Source organism: Lissotriton helveticus, chromosome 4_1 (assembly GCF_964261635.1).
Source record: "Lissotriton helveticus chromosome 4_1, aLisHel1.1, whole genome shotgun sequence".
Classification (NCBI taxonomy): Eukaryota; Metazoa; Chordata; class Amphibia; order Caudata; family Salamandridae; genus Lissotriton; species Lissotriton helveticus.
The window spans coordinates 21,133,846-21,151,330 of NC_136063.1; the positions used below are offsets into that span (position 1 = coordinate 21,133,846).

A 17,485-nucleotide genomic window follows, 5' to 3' on the forward strand; every position below is an offset into this window, starting at 1 on the left:
GGGTTTCACTTTCTTGGATTGGGCATGAGAAGAGCACTTTCTGTATGGTTCACAGGCACTGCTGCAAAAGTGTGTAGAGATACCCATTGGACTTTTTCCTGTTGGTTAGGCGGGGGCAGCAGTTGCCTCCATCCACAGGCATGTGCCATGCATAAAGGTAGCACCCCTAGGCACCCTCTACACTAATGGAAGAACACAAGAAGGACTGTGCCTGTTGCCTGAGACCTGTGAGGATACCTGAAAGACTGTACCTGCTACTACTTGTAGCCAGGCCAAAGACTTGGCCTCGAAGGGTCATTTAGCTGACCTCCTGTTACAATACAAAGGCACAACAAGCTATAAGAGCCCTTTTACTGAAGAGCATCGAAGAGCACTACTGAAAAGATCTAACTGGACCTGACCCTGCTGCTACCTTATGTTTCAGTGAGTCACAAACACAAAGTAAAACACACAAAATGCCCCCATCGCTGTGGGAAATGACTCTCATGGTGAAGAGGGAATTATCTTTTTATTTTAAAAAAGAAAATCACTCCTTTTGAAAAAAAACAGTTTGGTGCAAGACTCCACCATATTGACAAAGCCCTGCACCAAACAGTAGAAAGCACTGACAGCAACAGCTGTGGTAACAACTCCTGGCAATGCTTTGAGAAATGACAGGCTGTTTTGCGGTCACTTCTAAATCTGGTGAATGGTAAGAAAAGTTTGAGATTCCAGAGTGTTCTCAGAAGGTGGTTAGCTCCCTTGCACATGCTGCTAATGTGAGTCTTCATATTCAGATGCTTGTCAACGGTGATTCTTAGAGATTTAGCTGAGTCGATAATGCGGGGGAAGCAGTTGAAGCTGGTGAGTTGTTTCATCCAGAGGTCGATTTTAGGAGTATGTTTTGGGGGCGATATGAGGAGGAATTCTGTTTTGGAGGTGTTTAGCAGGAGGCAGTTCTCAGTTAACCCGTTTTTCAGTCGGGTGGAGTTGAATGAAGTGATGTCATCCGGGGAGGAGGTTTTCAGAAACAGTTGGGTGTCGTCTGCATACATATGAAATCGAATGTCCAAGGATTTTAGAACATTAGCTAATGGTTCCAGGAACAAATTGAAGGGAATGGGAGATAAGGAGGACCCTTGGAGAACCCCCAATGCTGACTGGGGATGGCTGGGAGAGTGAGTGGTTTGCTTTAACTCTTTGGGTCCGAGGCTGCAGGAAGGACGGGAACCAATGCATCACCTGACCAGAAAGGCCCATCCTATTCTCCAGAATGAATAGGAGGTTGTCATGATTGACAGTGTCAAAAGCGGAGGAAAGGTCCAGCAGGATAAGGAGGCAGGATTAATTTCGATCAAGCATTATTAAGATGCCATCCATCACGTGCCCACTATGAAAAACAGATTGGTGTTGGTCCAGGAGATGGAAATTTTCGATGTGCGAACATAATTGTGACTGGATGCATTTTTCAAGGAGTTTGGCTAGAGTGGGGATGCTGGAGATAAGTCGGAAGTTGTTAAGATCTGTACTATCAGGTGTGTTTTTTTTAATATAGGTGTTACCTGAGCCTCTTTTAGGCATTCTGGGATCGTGCCCTGTGACAGAGATGCATTGACAATCTTTATCCAGAAGGGGGAGATTGGATCCTTAATTACTCTGAAGATGGTAGGTGGTAACAGGTCACTGAAGTGATTAGATGGGTTGATACTCCGAAGAACTTTTTTGATATCATTTTCATTGAGGAGGGTAAAGGTGTGCCAGGAAGCGTTGTTCTTTATACCCCAGCTACATGGTGCTGCCTTGTCTAGTAAAGCCAGGGGGGGTGCAGGTTCATTGAGTAGCAATAGAGCCTTCATGGTTTCCAGATCAATGTTAATAAGTCTATTTTTCCCGGTAAAAAAGGCAGCCAGATAATCACATGGGGGAGGTCAGACTTCGGAGGCTGATCGGTTAAGGGCTACCACTGACTGTTGTTTAACCAGTTCAAATAGTTTCTTGGGTCGATTAGCCATTTTTAGTTACGTTGGGATCTGAAATATTCCCTCCTAGCTGTCTTGATTTGTTTGTTATACAAACTTCTTGCTACTCTAAGGTTTTTTAGATGGTCTGCAGATGGAGTGGTTCTCCAGGAACGTTCTATGGCACTTAGATTGTGACGTTCTGAGTTTAGGTTGCCATTGAACAAAGGTTTAAATATTTTTGTAGGTGCATTTTTTTGTTGGAGTGGGACCATAGAGTTCATGATGCTGGAAATAGAAGAGTTGTAGAAGTCTGCTAGAGCATGGACTTCCAGTATGTCCAAATGGGGAGAGAGGGCACGATCACAGCGGGTTGCAGGGTCAGCTGTATTGATGTCTCTGTGGTCCCTTTTCCAAATCTTTGGTTTGGTTTATTGTGCCTTACCCTGATAAACCTCTGAGTTGATATGGATGGAAATGATTTGATGGTCCGACCAATCAATTGGTATGATGGAGTCCAATGAGATGGTATGACCTTTGGAGATGATGAGGTCTAGAGTTCCCCCTTCAATGTGAGTAGGCTGGTCACAATGTTGAATCAATTTATGATCATTCAAGAAGGAATTGAGGCATGAAACTGCTTGGTCATTAGTGTTATACCAGTGAAGGTTAAAGTCACTAAGGTTGATGTGGGACTGGACTGAATCCACATTGCCAGAGATGATTTCCATTAATTGTTCAATGAAGGGGAGATTCACACCTGGGGGGTGATATAATGTGAGTAGTTTGCAAACAAGATGATTGTTACTAGAGATGTTGAGACAAAGGTCTTTGCAAGTTGCTGGCGAAGAGGACTCTGAAAGGGAGACCGCAAGTGTGCTCCGATGTATACAAGCTAGGCCCCCTCCCAGCTTCCTAACTCTGTCAAGACGAATTATGTTGTGGGTGGGGGCACCAAGAGGTCAAGAATTGGAGTGGACGAGGGGTTGAGCCAAGTTATGTGAGGATAATGATATCTATCTCATTCTGTTGTATGACCGCTGATGCCAGTTGTTGGCACTAAGTTTATTTAAATCCTTAAAACCTGCGTCATTTGTTATTAACGTAGTCTTAATCTTCATTGTTTTTAAATTAAAGTGGGACTTTTATTGTGGTGTTTTCAACTTCTTAACTGCTAAATGCTTTACACATTTTCTTAACATAAGCATGTCAGGTCTGTGCATAACTACTGGGGCTTGTGCTCGGTTTGAATACTGACCTCTTTATTGGACCTGACAAAAACCGTGACATTAGCACTTGTGGTGAACTACCATGCACTCCAAATATTAACCCATGTTCTCACAATATGTCTCTCTGCACTGCAGAATAAAGTACAGGAAGTTTAGAATTGGGCAACCTGAAATATTTTTGGACTCCATAAATTTGGTCATTTTAGAAGCTATCTTCACACTGTATAAATGTTAGCACATATGGGTTTGAATGTTTGAATTCTTATGTGTGCAAGTTTTTACATTGCCGATATTACACATATGTAAGTTCAGTTAAGGACATATAAGTAACCTTACATTAACCATGGGTGTTCCTATTAACCTTAAGTTTTCAGTAACCAGTCCTGTGAGCTTCAGCAGTGTGGGATGGTCATATTCAAAGCGGTGTCCGAGCACTATGGAGGTGATGATATTGGCGACAGCAGAATTCATTATCACAGTGATGTCAAGAGGCTTTCCTGGGAAATTTGAGAATGAACTGAATTAATTAAATGTAATGACTCAAGATATTTCATAGATATGTTTGAAGTGCTGCATTTCTAACAGTAGATTATATTTGAGACATGCTAGTTGGTGTGAAACTTTTAAGTGAAAGTATTATCATTTGGAATCTGCGTATGAAACAAACATAATTGAATAGAATGCTCAAGCACAAGAAAGAATAAAAATATTAAAGGCAGTTTACATCAGTGCCACATATAAGATCATTACCAAAGTATGCTAAGCAGCTTAAAACTATAGCGCACGCATTGGCAAAGCTAATAGACCTGGATTTGCCATTGCTTGTTTAATGCTGTTACTGTCTTTGCCAGTGATTGTTAAATATCAGGGAACCAATTGGCAGAGCCAAAAGCATCTGGTGTCCATCTTGGAATGCTATTTTGTATACTCCCAAGATGCAATATGATGACCATCTTGGAAAGTTGTAGGAATAAGTGCACACAATAACAGCAATGTAATCTAAATAACAGTCTCCACTGATGCTCCATGGTTATAAAAGCAAGTATTTTAATAACAATATTTTACAGTAAGAAAACAAAGTATCAAAAAACTGTTTACATTCCAGAGCACCTTCACATTCATTTCTTTTCGAATCCTATAAGTTTATGTTGCATTTTCTTAAGGGAAAGTGTAATCTCTTTCCATGAATCCTTGGTAAATGGCAATTAAAGAATAATGTAATTTGATTTTAATAACTTTATTCTCAAGACAAGTATAATAATACAAGATATTGGGCCCTATTTTCAAATTGCATTATGTGGTATGTTTAGCAGTACTACAATAGTACTACAAAGTACTGCAAAATTCTCTTAACACATCTATGAGGGGTTTAGGGATGAGTAAAGATGAGTTTATGTAGAGCTTAGGGAGGGGTTTAGAGAGTGGCATGCACCACCCACAAAACAGTAAACCAATGCATGCACAACTGGCAAACGTTGGGCCCCCTGGCGGTGAAACCGGTGACCAGGGAAGGCCTGCGCGTGTGTTGCTGATTAGAGGCTTCCAGCTACTGGCCATCCATCGGGCCCTGAAGTCATGGGTGGAGTGGAGCCATGCTTGGAAACAGTGAGCTCTGGGAATGTGAAGCATGACAAAGCTTGTCCCCTGTGCAGCATTGAGTAGATGTGACTAAGCTGAAGGTGTCTGGCACCTGAGATGGAGCTGGGGGTGCAGGTGATCTCTTTTGTTGCTAAATATATAAAGAAATCTGGACACTGCAGCAGGCAAGCGCTGTATATGTGCATAAGACCATTACAAATACACCTAACCACTTGGTGGTGCAACCCTCCTCGAACATTAAATAGGAGAGCTGCAACTCTGTGAGGAAAAGGCATTGGCAGAGATCCTGACCGCTTTGTGAGCCTAACTGTACTCACAAAGCAGTCATTTCTGTTATTGTACTGAGCAATAACTGTGATGAAGCTCGCCCCATTCTATCCTCACTTCTTAACAGTGGGTATACCTGATGGCAAACTTCCTAAGCTGACTTTTGAAGTGGGTAAGAAAGGCTCTTAATTGCAGGATCATGAGGGTGCGCAAGATGGCAAACTAGGAGTAGTGCAGGTCACTGACTCTGGAGGGGGTACAGACCTTGGAACAACTCTGGATATGAAAGGTAGTTGGCAGCGACTGACACCAAAATATACTTGCTCCTCAAAGAGGATCTGATGCCAGGCCTGGTGGTTCAGTGGACTGATGCGTCCACTACAGGGGGTTCTGTTTGATATCATGGTCACAGGTACAAATCCCGGCTGGTCCACTCATACTTTCATCCAGCTAAGTCCGATAAAATGAGTACCATTGAGTTGGGTAACAATAACATCTGGTATTCAGCGCAAAGACACCTAAGTGTGAGCGTGCGCTTTACAAATACACGTTATGTTATGTTATCTCAACGACGTAAAAAAAGAGTGTCTGAATAAGCAGCACACCTACTTTGATATGGCAGACCATCACGTCTTTGACATCAAAATTGACTCTGAACACAAGGGCCTACAAGCAGAACTCAGGAAAATAGGAGCCCAGAATGAATATTTGGAAGCCCACACATGAAGGAGTAATCTACATATTGTAGCAATATGCAACGGTTCGAGGCCTACACGGAATACATGCTGATCAGCATTTTGGGAGACATCACTACTTATTGGATTTTGTGATTGAGAGGGCACATTGCACAATTGGCGCCCAGGCCTAATCCCAAAGCCCCACCTTGTCTGGTAATTGTAAAGCTCCTAAATTAGAGACACCATCCTCTGTCTGCCCAGAGAAAAATGGACCATACAACATGAAGACTAGGGGCCCGATTCACAGAATGAACTTAAGACTCAGTCCTAAACTTACTACTATTTTGGTATTCATAGAATGCACTTACTACTTTTGGCATTCACAGAATGAACTTACTACTTTTGGTATTCACAGAAGTTAGGATTTTGTCTTAAGTTTGTCTTAAGACAAACTTAAGACAGACTTAAGACAGAATTTGCGAGACGCTATTTGTCAGGTTGTACACCTGGCCCTGTGTCATAGCCCTTTTTTCTAACTTTTCTTTATTTAACTTTACTTTTAGCCATGCTGCATGGCCATGTTACTGTCCAAAATTGCTAAAAGACATTGATTATTAAGATGGTTTGCATCATAATAACTTGGTTTGCCACATTTAAACTAATTAATTGTATTTTAATTAACATATCAGTGCATGAAAATGCTAAATGAATGAATTTGGGACTTATATAATGAATGAATTTGGGACTTATATAGCGCATGGCTGCCCGGAAGCGTCCCAGCGCTGAGATTGCAAACAGACACTCAATGGTAAAGGCCGAGGAGGGAGTGGAGAGGTTATTGCGGGAAAAGGTAGGTTTTGAGAAGCTTTCGGAATTTCATATAATTAGGTTCAGACCGGAGTTGGATTGGGAGAGAGTTCCAGAGGGTAGCGGCGACCACCGAGAAACGGCGTCCACCAGTACGAGCTCTTTTAGTTCGGTGAACCTTAGCCAGGTAGCCCTGCGCTGAACGTAAAGCTCTGTTAGGTGTGTATGGGTGGAGCATAGATTTCAGTATAGGGGGTCCTTGGTTTTGCATGGCTCTGTGAGTGGTACATAGGGACTTGAATGTGACCCTTTCGCGGATCGGCAGCCAGTGCAATGCCTTTAGGGCAGGTTTGGCTGAGACTCTGCGGAGGTGCCGGTGAGTATCCTTGCTGCGGCGTTTTGTGTTCGTTGCAGGACATTGAGCGTGGCTTCAGGGGCGGCCAGAAAAAGGGCATTGATAGTATTAGACCTTGTATGAGCATTTTTTGAGAGGTTGCAGGGAGTAGAGAATTCATGAAATCATGAAAAGTACCCTGAAAGAAGTTTCTACAAAGCCATTCATTTACCTGCTTGTGCCTGAAAGTATTTTATGAGAAATGTGCTTTCTTCTATAATTCTGCCTTCAATTGTCTTCTTGCCCATGCCTAAATCCCTTAAGGTAGACAAGGTAAACCTTCGCATTATCCTCCAGGATTCTCCATGTGCAAATGGGAGACCTAAAAACAGAGCAACAATCATTTACACTTGAATAGAAAATCAATGATCAATTCCTTAATGGAAAGGCAGATAAAGACACAGAAAAACAGTATTACTTGTATTTCACCAGGAGGGAGATCAATGATGAGGCACTTGGTGACACAAACATGGATTATGAGACAACGTGTGTACATTTCAAGGTCCTTGATGACAATATATGGCAAGGAATGAGCGATGAATTTTAAGTATGATTTATGCTGCCATATCAAAGATACATTTAACTGCTCCAAACAAAATTTGAGAAATTGAAGTACTGTTACATGTTTACAAATTACACACCATCCCTGTCATACAAGAGTTCTAATTAGCATGTTTAGAAAATCATGTAAAAGTGGCGGGTTAAAGAAAACAAAATATTGGAAAATATAAGCACAATAGGAGGAAGAAAACAGACAAGGTTACAGAAACGTGAATCAATTCTATCTTTTTCGTTTTCTAAAGTAGCTAGAAGGCTTTAATATTGTTTTGATCACAGACGCACACAAATGCACTATTTTCTGGCCTGGGCAAACTCCTGGAGAGGTAGAAGCTAGATTATAACCAGCTTTCCGGCTTCCTAGACATTCTATGACATTCTTCACTCCCAGCAAAAGTATTTTTGATCAGGGAAAGGCACTGAGATGACCCTGCTCCTAACTCTGGATGAGATCTAATCCCTTAAGTATGATGGAAATGGTGGTAGTGATTTTTGTAGACCTCTCTGCTGCCTGTAATACAGCTGGCATAAGGTAATGATTCAGTATCTTACTGAGGCAGGTGTTGGTGGCACTCTGCTGACTCTTTTGAGATGTGCTAATACACTCACAGGTTGCCTTTGACTGCAGAGTCCCACAAGGCTCCCTCGGTCACAAACTCTGTTTCACAACTAAGGCTGACTACTGCTGGGACCTTTAGATCATTTGGGTGTTGTACTTTGTTCTATTCTCATAATGCTGAACTTGTCATCAGGTTGAACAATCAGGCTCCAAGATGTGCACTGAGGCTGATCCATTGTTTGGCTGAAATGTTGTAGTGGATGGGCCATAAGTCTTGCAAATTCAATGCCAGAAAAAGCTTAGTATGAGTTTGCATTCCACGAGTGCACCAAAATCCAGAATTTGGTTAGCTTCATTGGCCAGGAATTATCACTACACTCATTAAGGATGTAGAACACTTACATTGAAAAAAGTAGACTTCTCTTTCTGGTGGTGGTTGCATGTGTTCTGCCAAAAATTGCAAACTGTAAGTATTTATTGATTTTGTTTTACTTCTGTCTCAAATAACCTACTGTGTCCACATACTTTTGCACTTAGAATAGTATGGAACCTTCAAAGATTTGACCATGTATCAGCTGCGTGCAGAGATAACCATTTGCTTGCCATAGAACAGAAACTGCAAAATACTGTTGCTATGCTATTACTAGCTTTATCTGTGGAGCTTTGAAAATCAGAACTTCTCAGAAATATAATTGGTTCAACATAACTGCAGCCTTTTTAACAATTGACATACTGGTACCGCATTTTAAACTTTGAACCTTCTTAATCTTCTCATGTATCTTTTATAACTGATTTCATTTACAAGTTTTATGTGGTAGCTTATCATAATATGTTTCGCTCAAGTGGTATGTTTTTCACCATTTCGGTTTTATGTAGCCAATCGGCCGTACTGGCCCAAGCGGGCACCGGGCATATTCCCGGTAGGCCACCAGGGAGTAGACGGTTTTGGGCCCCTGTGGGGCCTTGTTTGGTCCAGGGCCATTTTTGCAGCATAGCTGCAATATCGACCCCTGTAACAAAATCAGCCGAAACCGGCCCTGGCACTTTCAGCACTTTGCCAGGGCCAGTTTTGGTTCCCAGTCCGGCTCTGGTAGAAACAAGTATTAATAATGTTTGATCATTTTGTCTGACACTTTTGGTACTGCCATCCCAAGTAACATGGCGGCTCCGTTATGTGATCTTTTTGGACTATTTAAAGGTTTTAGCTATCTCAGGTTTGTCTTACTCAAATATTATTTTATTGTAACAAAATGCTGCAAAATGTACTCAATTTTATTTTATATATTTGCCCCGTCACCTGTATTTTATCATTTTTTTAATAATTATCCTCTTCATTTTTCTTGTTCCTTTGAACCAAAATAAAGATGTATGACTGATTGACTGAGACTGCATTTAAATGACTCTACTTTGCTCATGAGATCTTAGAGAGACAAGAAACATTGAAGCTGTCTTTGGTTCTTCAGCCTAACATGTCTGTAAGGATTATGCACTCCAACAATCGATATTTTGTGAGCTGAAAGGGTAAGGTAGGACTTTGGGTTTCTCTCTGCAAAACTGTGGGACAGTGCTACTATGGAAAATAGAAAAACTGAGAAACACTGGGCTGTGTGCTGTGCGTTGAAGGCTGTTTTAAGTGGTTGATGTTAATAGGATAACTTTTGCATGACGTTTTTCCACTTTAGAATCTTAGTACAATGAAGATATTTGGTTTACATGCACAAGAGAAATACAATGTAATAATAATAATAATACTGCTAAAACAGTATTACTCCTGGTCATTGGGTTGTTTCATCTATAGAAATATGGTGTACTAATTGCTACTTACAAAAATAATATCCCATTGGGTAAAAATGTCCCATTATTAACTCCTATCATTAACTCTAATGGGGTGAAATATTTGTTATCAATATATAGGTCACAATATTTATGCCTGATTATATTCTGCCAATGATTGTACAATATCACACCAGTTATTTGGTTAAACCATTTAAAAATTTCTCAAGTACATTTACTTTTTGTTATGACAGACTCTTTAGTTCAGACTGACCCCCCCATGTTCTTCGGAATCTAAGTGCCATATTGTAGTCAATGTGATTAATACTGTTATATGGTATTTAGTGTTGTGTGTAATCTGGAACACAGTAATCCCAGGTTTGCACACCACTGTCTGAGATTTTCTTTGGGCGATAAGGGAGTCAGTGGCTACTGAAAAATATGGGAGTGTTTCCTCACCACTGTTGAACCAGACCAATCAAGACTACTGCCTTCCAATTGGACACCAAGTGAGTCCTTGGATGTCTAGGGCTTGAGAAGTTGAGCCATGAGGAAATACTCTCTATGGTGGTAGAGGGTAGAAACCAATATACAGCATAACACAGTACATAATTCAAAATAAAATCAATGCATATTCAGTACTATAATGTCAAATACGTATCTACATTTTATTACAAGTAACTAAAAAAGATTTGAAAAAACAGAAGTTGCTATTTTGTCTGTAAAAGACATAAGACCACCAAATCATTTTTATAGCGCCTATGTTCTAGGTGCTATTTTTAAAAGAAATTGATGGATGGAATTCCAAAATTGTTTTTCTCCTCCTGCAGTTATTCAGGACTGTATTTTAGTCTTTTTTTTGCTTACTGTACCTATGTGGTCAGAGACAAAAATATGAAAATTACAAGAGATATCCCATCCACCGTATTACAAGTGCCATTGGGTATAATGCATTTGGAATTTGGAGAATGGGATATTTGTCACATTTGTGATGGAGTAACCCATCCGCCAAACACTTAATCAGGGCCTTAGTCTAGGCCACACATTTAGAGATGAGTCAAGGGAGAAATGCTAGAAGACATCTCTTCAGTAAGTGAACACAAGCAATTGCAGACATATTTCTTCCTGGTTGGGTGTCATCAGAATGGTGCAGCTTGATTCCAGTGGCATAGAGAACATGGGACCTATATCTTGGCATACCAATCACATTTAGCCTGAATTGGGAAAAGTGATGGAAGGACTACTCAAATTAATTTCAGTCACTGGAAATTACTTGGAAATGCACAATTTGTTTTGATCTCTATGTCTATGCAGACTGTGATCCTGACCGAGCAGTTCACTGTGGACTAAGCTGCAATACTTATTTAATAAGCGAGGCATGCATGTGTATGTGCATGTGTGTTATGTGTATTGTAAAGCGCACTATCACCCGTAAGTGTATCCTGGCACTGCAAACCTTATAATAGCAATAAAAAGTGATGCAAGCAACGTCTTGTATACTTGCGATCTAGGGATAATTGTGTTGATTGGGTGGATTTCTTGCTCTTAGAGGCTGTTGGTCTATCACATGGTAGAATTGTGTTTAAGTAAGATGATAATCCATGTAAGCAGAGCTAGAAGGGTCAGGAGGTTGACCTCAGCTGTTGAAGTGATGCCTGCCGGTGGAGGAAGCCTCGTGTTTGGGGGTGTTTGCATTATTTCTTCAAGAGGTACAAGACGTAAAATGAGCAGAGTTAAACTACCCTTGCAATCCAGTCTTCATGTGCACTGGGGAGGCCATTGCTTGCACTGGCATCTGATGTTACAACTGACAGGATCGAGATGGGCATACTTGTGGCAACTAAATTATATTTTTTTTACTTATTGCAGGTTTAAAATAACTTTACGTATACTACTTGTTGTGGTATCAACAACAATGGTGTGGATGTGTTATCAATGATGCCAAATGATAATTGATGTTAATTCTTGTGGTGTCATCAGAGGCCAAATGCTGTTTAGTGTCACTCCCACACCCAGGGGCCATCTTATACATTGAGTCCGCTGACCGCCAAGGCCATGATTGGCGGCATTGTGCGCCCCACGAGTGCAATGGTATTACTGAAGAAGCTGTACATGCGTGTGCGTCCCCTTCTGTAATACTGATAGCACTGGCGCACATGTAGCACCTACGCTATCATGAGAGAACTTTGCCTCATTTGCATGGGGATGCGACCCCTTCTAAATGAGGGCGTCTCCTTGACTCCTGCGTCATATTATAGACGTGGGGCAGGCACAGATGCAAATGGAAAGGGGCGACCACTCGGTCCCCCCGAACGTATGGATGGGTGCCCCGAACCTCCCGGGAAACCATTTTGGGCGGGGTGGGCGTAGCCCGGCTGGTATGCCCGAAGCGGCGTAGCCGGGGCGCGCCTTCCCCTGCCCAAGAGGGGTTGTCCTAGACACCTCAACGGAAGACGACCACGCCCCGTAGGCGTACCGGGGACGGGTACACGCCCTCCCGCAGAAGAATAAAGGAGCGGGAATCCAGAGGAGCGTCCTCTTGTTCCTCGGATCGGAAGGCTGCACCACTCGTTGCCCGTGAGCCCTCGACGGAACAAGCAGCAATTTTGAACTTGTTAATCTTGTTTTTTTCTTTCAGTTTCGAAGGCTCACAGATTTCAGGACCTCGTGGATCGACCAAGGGCGGAAGACTCGAAACCATGCCTAACAAGAAAGCAGGAAAGGGTTCCGAGACGGAGAGGGTGTTACGCCTGTTGTCGAACCGGATGGCTTGTATGGACCGAAAGCTCGGACAAGTCCAATCGCTCGGGAGAGGTCTAGCTGAGGTGAAGAAGCAATTGGCCGCATTGAACGACCCAGGTCAGCCGAAAAAGGTAATAGGCCCGGCCTTGCCGGGAGTCGTCCCCGGGTTAAGAGGGAAGCGGGTCAAAGAAAGGGCGGTCTCGGGGGGGGTCCCGGTCCCAGAGGTACCCTCCATCGTCCCCCTCGTACCGGCTCGTAACCCGGTTCAGGAACCAGTTTTAGGCCAGCCTATCCCGGTGGTGATCACCTCGACCGAGGATGATGAAATGCCCCCAGAATTGGCCGCACAGTTGACGGCATGGCTCAAAACAAAAGTCGGGGGCACAGTGACCCTGGGAGATCCGGCCGAGGAAGCCAGAGTATTAATAAAGCAGTTGCGGCAATCGAGAGATGTCGCAAAGGTGAGTGTTCCTCTTGTTCCCCCACAGGTGGCACCTGGAGTACCAGCAGCTGGTCAGGAAAAGACGGCGGCAGCAACGGCCGATCCGGGTAAGCTCGCATTGCCGATGGTGGGGGAGGGCTCGATACCCTCAAGGCGGGAAAAGGTTGCACAGCACATTCCCATGGCCACGAAAGAGTTAATATGGGGAGACAAGTATGTCAACATGTTTTCATTGTTAACTGACCATCGCGAGATGGAGTATGCTAAAACACAGAAAGATTTGTGGCACCCGAGTGTCTGGCGCACCAAGATGGCCGAGTTCAGGGTGGACGAGACAGTGACGAACTGGGTGAAGGCCTTCTCTATATTTACCGCAGTGATGGGGGAACGTAAACCCGAGGTTATGACTGATTTGATTTGCTATCAGAATCGCATTATGGATTTCTATTCAATGTATGAGGGGGAAGAATGGAAAGTCTATGACATGAAATTCCGTAAAGCAAAAGAATTTGATGCTTCTTTGTCTTGGGATTGTTTGGACTCGGTGTCATGGCACAAACAGCTCCTGCCAGGGGCGACAGGTACGTCCTCGCCAGGCGGGAGCGGGTCCGGAGTGGTCCGCCAAAAGCCCGGGGTGCCCTTTCGAGCAGGCACAGGGGGGGGCTACCAGCCCAGAGTTGGCGGGAATGGCGGAAAAGGGGGGGTCTGTTGGGGCTTCAATAGAGGCAACTGTAACAGACCACAGGGGACATGCAAGTTTAAGCATGTGTGTGCCGGCTGTGGGAATTCCTCACACCCGGGAAGTGCATGTAGATCAAAAATTGACGGGACGGGGGTAAAGGCGGGTCTAAACAGGAGTGAGATAGAGTTTTGTGACCGATTGCCTACACCCGTTGATCTCATGGTTATGATTCCTTGGTTAAACAAATACCCAGATCATGTATCCGCTGGGGTGTTGAGGAAGGGATTCTTACATGGCTTCCACATCCCGGCGGGGGATTTTCGGGGGAACTCCTTTTGTAGAAACCAGTTATCGGTACAGCACAACCCAGGCGTGGCAGAAAAGAAAATAGCAAAAGAAGTCAGTTTAGGGCGAGTGGCTGGGCCCTTTCGTTGCCCGCCGGTGGCTGAGTTCATCTGTTCCCCGTTGGGGGTTGTCCCGAAGAAGGGCCCAGGGGAGTTTAGACTCATACATAATCTTTCTGCTCCTAAGGGTTCCTCGGTGAATGATGCCATTGACCCAGAAGTTTGTGCAGTACGATATGCATCGTTCGACGATGCCTTGGCCATGTTGAACCACCTAGGCCCTGGGGCGCTGATGGCGAAATGTGATATCGAATCAGCATTCCGGTTGCTTCCGGTGCACCCGCAGGATCAGCGCCTGCTAGGTTTTGCATTTCAGGGGAGTTATTACATGGATAAATGTATGCCCATGGGTTGCTCAATTTCTTGTGCGTATTTTGAAATGTTTAGCTGTTTTTTAGAATGGGCATTCACCGAGGCTACAGGGCATAGACATGTTATGCATTATCTGGATGACTTTCTGTTTTTGGGGGCAGCCGGTGATACGAACTGCGCGCAGGCGCTGTATGATTTCTGCATCCTCGTAAGTGAATTTGGAGTCCCATTGGCACCAGGTAAGACGGTTGGACCATCTACTTCACTGGAGTTTCTGGGAATTGAACTCGATTCTGTGGAGGGGTGTTTCCGATTGCCAATGGACAAAGTGGTCAAGTTTCGGGCTTCCCTGATGCAATGCCTGAGTGGGGAGAAAGTGACCCTGCACCAGTTACAACAAACAGTGGGTCAGCTTAATTTTGCATTGAGGGTGATGCCTATGGCCCGCCCCTTTTCGCGCTCTATCGCGCAAGCTATGGTAGGTCTCAAAGAGGGTCACCACCGTACGAGACTGTCAGGGGAGGTTCGCCAGGATATGCGTATTTGGATGGCATTTCTGGCGGACTTCAACGGTCGAGTCGTGTGGAACTCCCCGCCGGAATCTTCAGATGAACTAGGTCTATGGACCGACTCAGCAGGGAGCGTGGGTTTTGGCGCCATCTTAGGTAATCGATGGTCGGCACAAACATGGCCAACATGGTGGCACTCCAACGGTCTCACAAGTAACATTGGTTTCCTGGAGTTATTCCCCATCTGGGTTGCTCTGATGACATGGTCTGACGACTTCAGGGACCGCTCAGTGGTGTTTTGGTCTGATAATATGACTGTTGTCGAGTGCATTAACCAACAGGCAGCACGCTGCAAATTGATCTTGAGATTGTTGAAAGAAATTGTGCTGCTTTGCATGAGATTGAATGTACAGTTCAGGGCGAAACATGTGCCAGGTGTACTGAATCATGCGGCTGATGCACTCTCTCGTTCACATATGCAGGCATTCAGGGGTTATCTACCCACAGCGGACCTAGAGGCAGCACCATTCCCCGAAACAATATGGCTAATCGGTGCCCCGGATTACAAGACCTCGTGGCAGCGAGTTTAGCCCCCAGGACAAGGAAAGCATACGAAGGAGCGTTTTGTTCCTATTGCACATATTTGGGTCCCACAGAGAGTCAGAAATGGGGTCAGGAGGAATCCTTCCTGGGGTACTTGGTAGCGCTGCACAGAGAGGGCCGATCAGCGGCAACGGCCAGTAGGCATAGGGCGGCCATTTCATTCATGGCCCAGGTACACGGCATAAAAGACCCTACAGGTTCCTTTTTGGTGAAAAAAGCCCTTCGCGGCTGGCAGCGCCTTGAGGGTTGCAAGCAAGATACGAGGCACCCGATTGGCTTAGACAGACTGTCTCTGCTTTTAGCAAAGCTGGATGAGACGTGTTCCTCCCATTTTGAAGCAGTTCTGTTCCGGGCAGCGTTCACATTGGCATTCCATGGGGCTATGAGGGTGAGCGAACTTGTCGCAAGGAACAAGAGAGATATGGAGGGAGGCTTGTGCAGGGATCACATCCAAATAAGGGGTGATTCGATGGTGATCATGATAGCCAGGTCCAAGACTGACCAGTGGGCTATGGGAAACAGTGTGGTCGTACAGCGCAAGCGTGGGTCCCCCATCTGCCCGTTGAAATGTGTGGAAGACTATTTGGCGCTAAGGGCGGCCGCATGGGGGGGAGCTTGCTCCGACACAAGGATGGCACTCCACTGACGAGATTTCAGTTTCAGAGGGTGCTAGCACTGTCAATCGCTGACGCGGGCATGGACCCGTGCGATTTTGGGACCCACTCCTTTCGGATAGGGGCTGCAGCCAGGGGTCAGAGTGCTGAGTAAGTGAAACAATTGGGCCGTTGGTCCTCGAATTGCTTCAAGAGGTATGTGCGATTGCACATGTTGTGAGTGATCAATTGACATGCACTCACGTTTTCTGTCTTTGTTTACTTTACAGTTTCGCGAGCCTGCCACGCGGGGCGGAATTTGAGGTCGACCCAGCACCAGGAGACCAGCGGTCAGAGGCCACCGACTGGAGAGAGGATGGTATGGGTCGTGGGCCAATCATACGTGAGGCGCGCCGGCGACGTATTCAAGGAAGGTGACGCGATTCACGCACCTGGGGAATACAGGTTCAGAGTGTCCTTCCATGGGAAGGGTGGGCTCGTTTTTGACCACTTTGAATAATTTTTCGAGGGGCTTCTAGGGCGGTATAGTGTGATGTATTCCTATAGGTTCTGAATCGATCCCCCTATTCCTGACCCTATTCTAGTTAAACAAACCAACAAGTTAACTAGCACTCAGCCCATGAGGCAGAAAACCCCCATGATGCAGATACCGTTATCTGACGCAGTCACACTACGGCACAGGAACGTGTTATCTGATTAGGTTATAACGCTTGCGATCTAATTAGACAAGCGATATTCCTCCAGCCCCTGATAAGGCATACGGAGTTCTCATAACAAATCAAACCTATGACAACCTGGGCAAAACCCTGCGGCCATTGTTTTGATTTCACCGAGAACTTCAGTAAAAGAATGTGCTAACGAGCAAGTCGTATGACATCCTTATTGACGTATCTATGTCCATCCTTACGTCAATCTCGGCACCTTAAAGGTATAAATATTACCGATCTTGCCCTATGCAAAACACACACGCGTGGTGACGAGACGGAGCAGCCATACTTGCCGAAGCCAAGAGCAGAGCAGACCCCGCTGGCAGCAGCCCCGCCTTCCTGACGCGCTGAGAGACGCGCTGCTTTCTCCTGCCGAGAATCCAGCACCGGCGTTTCTGGGCAGCCCTCGCAGGCAGCCTGGAATATCGAGACCAGAGAGAGAGATACCATTCCTCATTCATCCTAACTTCCAGGTACAGAACTGAATAACCCCTCACAGAGAATTCTTTAGTTATTCACTTGGCAAAAACAAACTTAACTTAAACTGTAACTTTCTATTCCCGCCCACGTATTAGGCTTAGGTCAGGTACACGGGGTAGGCGTATTTAGAAACACCAGTTGAGTACGTTTAGTCAAATGTATATGTGTATGTAATATATTTTATTCATTT

At 44.6% G+C, this 17,485-nt stretch overlaps 1 protein-coding gene across 1 annotated transcript in view; it reads right to left on the reverse strand.

Annotated features, from left to right (window-relative positions):
- Positions 1-17,485, reverse strand: part of LOC144826913 (cytochrome P450 2K1-like) — a 190,296-nt gene that overhangs the window by 133,761 nt on the left and 39,050 nt on the right. The window contains exons 3-4 of the mRNA XM_078685371.1: positions 7,083-7,232; positions 3,503-3,663 (exon numbers count right to left, since the gene is read on the reverse strand). Coding sequence (XP_078541497.1) covers positions 3,503-3,663; positions 7,083-7,232 — 311 coding nt within the window. The remainder of the gene's footprint in view (positions 1-3,502; positions 3,664-7,082; positions 7,233-17,485) is intronic.